At 42.2% G+C, this 9,105-nt stretch overlaps 1 protein-coding gene across 1 annotated transcript; it reads right to left on the bottom strand.

Moving 5' to 3' along the window:
- Positions 1–322: 322 nt before the first annotated feature.
- Positions 323–7,949, bottom strand: LOC138191380 (trichohyalin-like). Its single transcript, XM_069138126.1, has 6 exons — positions 6,972–7,949; positions 6,774–6,923; positions 5,711–6,558; positions 4,398–5,597; positions 3,560–4,253; positions 323–661 (listed from the first exon to the last, which is right to left on the bottom strand). Exons 1-6 carry the CDS (start codon positions 7,947–7,949, stop codon positions 323–325), a joined length of 4,209 nt encoding a protein of 1,402 aa, XP_068994227.1.
- Between the last annotated feature and the right edge of the window lie 1,156 nt (positions 7,950–9,105).

Raw genomic sequence — 9,105 nt, 5'->3', positions numbered from 1 at the left:
TGAATATATATATATATATATATATATATATATATACATATATTATACATTAATATAATTAAATATAAATACATTCATTCATACATATATATATGTATATATATTGTAACGTGGCGTTTCAGAGTCGCCCGTCACAAGGGCACACAACCGCTATTATTTTTAGTTTACGCGTCCTCAGCAGGGTACTCCAACCGAACTCGATACAAAATAGGCAATAACTACTTTTAACTTATTCTTTTTTGTAAATTCTTTATTTCGCGCTTCGGCGCAAGCTAACAAGGTACTTGGACAACAACGATCCCGATCAACAAGGGACCACTAGCTACCGTTTGCAGCTCTCGACGACTTCGCCTACTGCCGGTCTCATCAGACTACACTGGCTACCTTGGTGCACCTTTATATACACCTGGGGTAGCATCCACCCGAACCTTCCGTATCGCCTCGACTGCCGGTGAACAGGGAGATAAAAATCCTCCCGGCGACCGAGGGCACCGTTTCTCGAAGAGGAACCAGCTGCCAGTTCTATCGGATGCCGTAAGGATGGCGTGAAGGGCAGACCGTAGCCTGCCATCCTCCGACTTACCGGCCTGGTGCCGGACCGACCCCAAACCACTACGTCCAGGTTGATAAAGCCATCATTCTGAGGATCGACGCTGCCTTCCTATCGGCAGGGACTAATTGTGTGGGTCGTGGTCCACGGTTTGGCCAACCGTCTGACTGCACGACCTCAGGTACAGGCAGCTAGCTACTGCCTGTACAAAAGCCGGTGGAGGTGAACAATGAGGCGTCACTCTCCATCCGGTAACTTTGGCCGAGAGGCACCCTGTGTATGCCTCTGCCAAAGAAGTCCCCGATGATAGGCAGCCTGGACCGTAAACCGAAGCGGCTACAAAATCGTACGAGTTAGTGTCAACGACGAAATCGCGGGCAGCACATTACACCACATCTAGCGGTAATTTTGGAAAACGTATGACCACGCAGTAACCAATATTCGCCACAGGGGGATGGCCTATTTGCGGTGGGGGTCAACCCACCAATCAAAGAAGAAGAATCACCTCACGACAACCGCGAGATCGGCGAGCTGAACTTCGACCTGCTATTCTACGCTTGACCTGCTGAGAGACAGCTTTGCTTTCGCATCCTGCCGATTATTCTCCCGATTTAAGCTACTGATACCTTTTCCTTCTACCGCTATCGTTCTATCGTTTATCCTACCGAAAACTTTATCCTTCTAAACTCTTTTTATTCTTTTTCCCTTCCTTCTTAGTTTTGCTAATATAACGTATAATTTAAATTAGAGTCAGTTTGTGTGCCTGAAGTCAACCGCCAAGGTAAGGCTTCTGCCTTTGAATAGTATCGTTACGAAGTTGCTCATAATCTCTATTCTTTCTTATGGTATTTATCGACTTTGTGTGCATCATGGTCCACGACTTAAAGTTGCAGTGAGCCGCCGTGTGACTGCATGATTTCAGTGATTTATTATTTTCGTATCTGAGCGACCTCGTAACTGCCAAATAATTATTTCTCTGTATTTATGTTTTTTCTGCTTATTTGTGAATCTCTATTAGCCTGCTTCTGCACTTTCTGTCGTATTTTAAGCCCTATTGGCTTCATATTTTATTCCATACTCTTTTTGTAATAGTAGTGTGCTTTATATTTTATTTCTGTTATCGCTTATTATATTTTTATTTATTTTTGTGCCTATTGTATCATATATCGAGTTCCTTGGAGTACAAGTGAGCGTAGAATCAACCCTAGATATTACCGTACTTTTTCTTTATTGATATTGGCAATTTCATATTATTTTTGGGTGTTATTTATTCCTCTTTATTTTGTTAAATTAAGTTCTGTGAATCATTCTTCTGTATTGCGGTGTATTTTAGTATATTCCTCTATTTTGTAAACTCTCCGAAATCCTCACTCTCTCATAATTTTGTATTTTGGTATTCTCTCAAAAGTTATATTTAGGAATTCACTATTTAATTCCTCAAGTATGTAATGATTAGAAATTATCGAATCTACCGTTTACGAATAATTCTACCGAAGGCTACCTAGTCGATCGTTTGCCGACTTGGTAAATTGTTACTGAATGTCAATCTCTCACACTGGTTATAATTTATGGTAAATTTGTCGTATCATCTACCGAACTATCGTTACGTTGTTTTCTACCGATCGCAGTAAAGTCCTCTCGTTCTAATTGACAGAATAATAATTTTCGTAGCGTCATTTGCAACTTGGGTAAGATCACGTCACCCAGTGACGTGTAGTTTTAAGTCAATTCTTGCATTATATCGCATCTCTCGACCTACGTGCATTTTTCTCTGTTAACTACCGTCTCTCGTTCTAAAGCTACCGTTTACTGCTATTCTACCGACCTTTTGTAAACAACGATTATTTATTTTATCAACTACCGCTGTCGATACCATCTTATTTGCCTGTCTCACTCATGTAACCTTCTCGACAATATATGATTGATTGACCTGTTCATTTTCCCTTTTGACTGGAGTTTATTCTTTATTTTGTTATTTTCTTTAATTCTGGAATTACTGTTAGCTGCCTTGAATTCCGCCACTCTACCGGGATGTACGCGATCGTACCTGTGCCTAGCCAGCCATACAACGGGTTCTCTATTTATCTCTTTTGTACGGTTTTGTGTTAATTTTATTGATTTGCATTATTGTTTGAAAATCGACGCTAACGCGTCTGGCGCCCAACGTAATTATTTTGTTATAGTTTGATATTGCGGATAAGTAGAGAATCGCGCCAAAGTGTCAACGGTAAGTCCTCATCCGAGGGTAACAGAATTTAGCGTTACAATATATATACATATATATAAAATATACATTAATATAATTGAATATAAATGGAGGTAATTAGGTTGAAAAATTTAATAAGATAACAAAATAATTAATTTAAATAAATTATTTTTCCTTAATAGAAGAATAATCAATTTTTAAAAATTGAAAATATGAAATTAAATGAATAATCATTGATCTATCTGTATGTTTTCGTTAACCCTTATAATAAGTTCTAATCCATTGTATAAATGTTCCAAATTACAATTCATAAAGTGAATTAAATGGCATTTTCTTGATGAATAATATTTTTATTTTAATTCATGTGTGAGCAAATAATTGAAAAATGTATAGGATTTTTTCAATATGTATGTAATATTTATTGTTCCCCTTGGGGTTACAAGGACTTCCCTTTTCCTCTTCCTTTACAATATTTTTTACATGTTTTCTTAACCTATTCTTAGCCTAATTCTTACTTCCTACCTTATCCTTACCTAATTTCTAATTGCCTGTGTCCTGTGCCATTGCCTTGCCATTCCCTTACTTTCCCTCTTATCCTTTTCTTACTTCTTATCCTTATCTTTACTTAACCTTATCCTATTTTACCTTATTCTATTCCCTAATTCGTCCTTATCCTAATTGACTTCCATTTCTCATTCATCTCTCACTCTTTCATTCTCTTGTACATCCCTAATCCTTTCCAATTCTGTCATCCAGACTTCTCCCCCCCCCCCCCCCCGCTCCTCACCAAACATCTCCCTCACCACCTCCTGCCAACTTTTCTCCCTTCTATCCCAGCCTACGCACCTTTCCCATACGTGCTCCCAAGTTTCCTCCTCCCCCCCGCACACCCTACACCTTCTCTTTTCCTCTTCTTCCCAGTACCTTGCCTCCTTCATCTCGCTTCCTAATCTAAATCTTGCCACCCTTATCCACCTGCTTTCTCCCCATCCCTTGCCCAGATATCCTGGTATGCCTTCTCTTTTCACTAGCCTGTACCATCTGTTGTACCTCGATTCCCTTATTTTCTCCCACCTCTCTTTTCTCTGTTCTTCCCTCTCTCTCTCCTCTATTTCCCTAAACTCCATCTCGCTTCTCTCCCTTCTCGCGACTACCTCTCTACTCTCTGCTCCCCTTTCCGCAAAGAAACTTTCCCTTTCTCTTTTCCACCTCGATCCCTGCCTCCCAGCTTCTGCCTTGTCCCTTATCTCTTCCCAGCATCTCCTAGCTAACTCGCTACCCTCCCCTCTCTCCAGCTTCCTTTCAAAATTCCATGCCCTTCTCCCTGCCCTAATCCTTAGTTTCTCCCTCTGTAGTTCCTCCCTTACTAGATATCCCGGTGTTCTCCCATCCACTCCTAATGTCCATCTCAAAAATCTATCCTGTACCGCCTCGACCGCCCTCCACTCCCTCCACCCCCATATCTCCGATGCATACTCTATTACCGTCCATACTAGCCTGTCAAATAACCAAATCCTTTTTTCCCAATCCCTCCCAAACCTTCTTTTTCCTATTCCTCATACCTGCCTCATTACTACCCCTGCCTTCCGTACTCTCTCTTTCACCTGTGCTTTCTGTCCCCCATTGCACTTTACTCTATACCCTAAATAGCTGAACTCTTTCACCTCCTCTATCCTTTTCCCTTTCCATCTCCAATCTATGTTTTTCCTTCTACCGCCTCCTTTCCTAAATCTCATAATCTTTGATTTCCCTACATTTACCGTCAGCCTTTTCCTATCCATATACCTTTCTAACTTCCTAATCATTACCTCCATTTCCTCTTCACTTTCCGCTAGTAACACTATATCATCCTCATAAGCTAACGTGCATACCCTGCCGCCGGCTAACTCCACCCCCCCAACCCTTCTCCCTCTCCCCATTTCCTCTTCTAAGTCCGCCAGCAGCAGGTTGGACACATGCGGACTGAGCGGATATCCCTGCCTTACCCCCCTCGCTGTCCAAAACGCCTCTCCTAGCTTTCCCCCGCTCCTTACTCGACTCTTTGTTTCCTTGTAAATTTCCTCTATCCTTACCCTTAGCCCTTCCCTCACCCCTCTCCTTTCCATAGTCTCCCACAGCACCTTCCTGTTCACTGAATCAAAAGCAGCTTTCAGGTCCACAAAAAACGCCACCATCTTTCCCTTATCCTTTCCCACCTGCCTATTGATTAAATAAATAAGTACATATATATTGTCAATGGTGCTCATGCCTTTTCTGAAACCCGTTTGGTTTTGCGGTATCAAGCCCTTTTCTTCTACCTCTCTTTCTAGCCTATCCGCTAATGCCATCGCATACACCTTATATAGAGTTGGCATCAAAGTCACCCCCCTATACTCTTCTACCCTTTTCCCCTCCCCCTTCTTAACTATCGGCGCTATCAATCCCTCCCTCCAATCCTCTGGCCAGCCCTCCCCCACCCAAACTCTGTTACATGTTTTCCATATCCTCTGCTCCATTTCTTCCCCCCCATACCTCCATACCTCGCTAACTATTCCATCCCCCCCTGGTGCCTTTCCATCCCTCAGCTTTCCTATAACCTTTTTAATCTCTTCCCTCTGCAGCTCCCCTTCCCCGTCCCCCTTCCTATTTACCGACTCCCCGCCTTCTGTTACCTTGCTTTCTACCCTGCCTAATAATCCCATGAAATACTCCCTCCACTCCTGATCTCCTATTTCTTCATTCACCCTCTTCCACTTCTTTCTTTCCCTATTAACTATCTCCCATACCTTGCTTTCTGTCCTTGCTTCCGCTGCTTCTTTTATGAATCCCTCATTTTCTTTCTTTTTTCTCTCCTCGCATAGCCTATTATATTCCCTTCTTCTCTTTCTATACGCGACCCCTTCCCCCTTCCCTTTCTCCATTTCCTTAGACTCTGCCTAATTTCCGCTTTTTTTCGCCTACATTCCTCATCGCACCATCCCTTTTTCGCTTCCCTCCCCCTCCCTTCTACATCTAAGGCTCGTCTAAGCTCCCTTATTCTTTTCTCTATCTCTTTACCTACATCCACTTCTCCTATCCCCTCCCATTTGACTTCTGTTCTAAACCTCATCCTACCCTCCTCCGTCCAGTCTCCTCTACTAGTTGCCCCTACTCTTTTTCCCTTCCTTGTCCTAGTCACTGCCCCCCTCAACCACACTATTACCGGCTGATGATCCGAGTCAACCCTATCCCCAATCTCTATCCTTTTGACCCTATACCTCACCTCGATGTCTCCTATAGCGTAGTCTATGACTGTCGCCCCTGCCCCTTCTACATACGTAAATTCCCCCTCCTCATCCCCCTCCATGTTCCCGTTCATTATTGCCCATCCTGTCTCCTCTAAAAATTGCACCAGCTGCCTACCTTCCGAGTTTATTTTCCTGTCCTTTGATTTCCTACTCCTACTCTCCTCCTCTCCTTCTCCCCAGCATCCTCCCCCCTCCTGCCCTGTCCTGGCATTAAAATCACCCCCAACTAGCACTTTTACCCCTCCCTCTATCTTTTCTGCCCGCTCCTTCAATTCCCCTATCTTCTCTTTTAGTTCCCCATTTACGTATATTCCTACTACTACCCATTTTTCCCCCCCTACACTTATTTTCCTTGCTATCATGCCCTCTTTTACCTCTTCCCTCCCTCCCTCCCCACTTACTATCTCCCTTCTTACCCCTGACAACATTCCGCCTATTGCTCTTCCCTTCCTATTTTTTCGAACCGCATACTGCACTTCCCATTTATACCCTACTGGCAACTTATTTCTAATCCTTTCCCATCCCTTCTTTTCTATCTATGTCTCCATTAGAAATATTACATCCCACTCCCCTAGCCCCCTCCAGAAATCTTCATCCTTTCTCGCGAGCCCCGCCACATTCCAAAAAGCTACTTTCCACCCCTCCCTTTCTGTCTCGCCTACTCCCCTCTCTCTCCTCCTTATCTCCCTCCCCACCTGCCTCTGCCCCCCCCCCCCACTACCCATTCCCCCGTCTGCCTTTCCCTACGTACCCTTTCCTGTGCTTCTATACTTCCCTCTTGTCTTTCCTCGCTTGCTGACCTTTCCCTATCGCTTTCCCCTAATTTTCCCCTCCCCTCCCTTTGCCCCTCTTCCCTCGCTCTCCCTGTACCGTCCCTAAGCACCTCTCCTATCTCATCCCACTTTCACATTTTCCCTTCTATCCAGATCTTTGCATACCCTATTCTTACTCTGTTTCCCCTTCGCTCCTCAATTGCTGCTACCTCCCTCAACTTCCATTTCATTCTTCTCTCTGCCCAGGTGAGATCCTCGTCTATTCTCTCCTCCCTCCCTTTAAGGAGGCTTTTTCTTCCCATTACCTGCCTCTTGTGCTCCCTATTTCCTAGTCTTGCTATCCATATCCCCTTTTCTTCCCCCTTTTTCGCGCCTACCTCCCACATATCCTTTACCTCGACCTCTACCCCTATCAGCTGCAAAATCTTTTTCGACTCTTCCTTTTCTCTTCCCTTCTCAAGTCTCGCTCCTCTCACTACTATATTTCCCCTTCTCTCTTCCCTTTCTTTCCTCTCTATGGCCCACTCCATCTCTTTTAATCTATCTATTGTTACCTGCGCCACTTCCGCATTCCCCTGTACCTGCCTTTCTCCCCCTCCTTCTGCACTCTTCTTTTCTAATTCTATCAGCCTCTCCTTTACCCTTTCCATCTCCCCCCTTCTCCGCTCTTCTACCTCTTCAAGTCTTTTACCTAGATCCCTTATCATTTCCTTCATCTCCCCCCTCTCTACTTCCCACTGCTCTTCCCTTCTAGTCATTTCGCCTTTAATCTTTTCCATTTCTTCCCTGATCCCCCTTCCCTGCCCTTTGACCTCCTCTAGACCTATCTTTAGCTCTTCCCTAATGAACCTTAGCATATCTTGTATACCCCCTCCCTCTGCCTTCCCTTCCTCCCCTGTCTTACCCTCCGGCGACCGGTGCACTTTCCTGCTTTTCCCAAATACTCTTTCTCTTTCCTGCAACTCGTCTACCTCCTCCTCCCCTTTTTCCCCTTCCTCCTCCCGCTCTCTCTTCCATAAGTCTAGCACCGTCGCCGTCGATCCCAGGCTATGCCTCCTATCCCTCCCTAACGCTGCTACTGCCCCCGGCCTACCTTTCTTTTTCTCCTTCTCTTCCCTGTTCGCCCCTTCTTTTCGGCCACCCGCGTTACTCATATTCTTTCTCTCCTTCACCGCTCCCTACCTTATCTATCCGCCGCCTACCTGCCTACTCTATCCCCCTTCTTACTCCCTAGGTGTCACTGCCTATTTCTATCTTATCTGAATCGTTGCCGTCCGCCGGCTCTTTCTGCCTAACCCCAAAAACTCTCCCCCTTCTTTCTTTTTTTCACCTGCCCTTCCCTTCTATTCCTGCCTCCCTATTCCCTTCACCCGACCTCCCGTCTATGTCTTCCCCGCTCCTTCTCTGCCCTATTTCCTTTTCTCCTCACCTTTGCTATCCTGCTAAATTCTCGCCTTTTCTCTCGCACTTTTTCGCACACCTGTCACTCACATTCAAAACGGAAACGGAAGTCCGGATTTTTTTAATAATTATATTTATTTTTAATGAATTTAATTATTGTAAAAAAAAATTTTTTTTTCTTCAAATTTCTCTTTTTCTAAAAGTAAAATCAAAATTATAATACATATATGTATATATATATATATATATATATATATATATCATACATCAATATATTATACAATAATTTAAGAAATATGAATACATTTATTTATATATATATTATACAATAATTTAATAAATATAAATACATTTATTTATATATATATAATATACATTAATATGATCGAATATAAATGGAGGTAATTAAGTTGAATGATTCAATAAAGTAAGAACATGATTAATTTAAATAAATTATTTTTCTCAAATTAAAGAATAAGTAATGTTTAAAAATTGAAAATATGAAATTAAATTAATAATTATTCATCTATCTGTATGTTTTCTTCAAACCTTATAATAAGTTTTCATTCATTGTATAAATGTTCCAAATTACAATTCATAAAGTAAATCAAATGGCATTTTCCTAATAAGTAATATTTTTATTTCCATTAATATGTGATTATAAGATATATAGGATTTTTCTAATAATTATATTCATTTTCAATGAATTCAATTAATGTAAAAAAAATTTTTTTTTTCTAAATTTCTCTTTTTTTCTAAAGTAAATTAAAAATTATAATATATATATGTCAGAAACACACAAATAACGTGTGTTAAAAATGAAATAGAGACAGCAAGAGTGTGCTCTCAAGACACAATAAATATCTCACTGACGGCCGCAGTGACACAGCGTACAGAATTTATTAAATG

Source organism: Neodiprion pinetum, chromosome 1 (genome assembly GCF_021155775.2).
Source record: "Neodiprion pinetum isolate iyNeoPine1 chromosome 1, iyNeoPine1.2, whole genome shotgun sequence".
Taxonomy (NCBI): Eukaryota; Metazoa; Arthropoda; class Insecta; order Hymenoptera; family Diprionidae; genus Neodiprion; species Neodiprion pinetum.
This window is presented reverse-complemented; position numbering and strand designations above follow the sequence as displayed.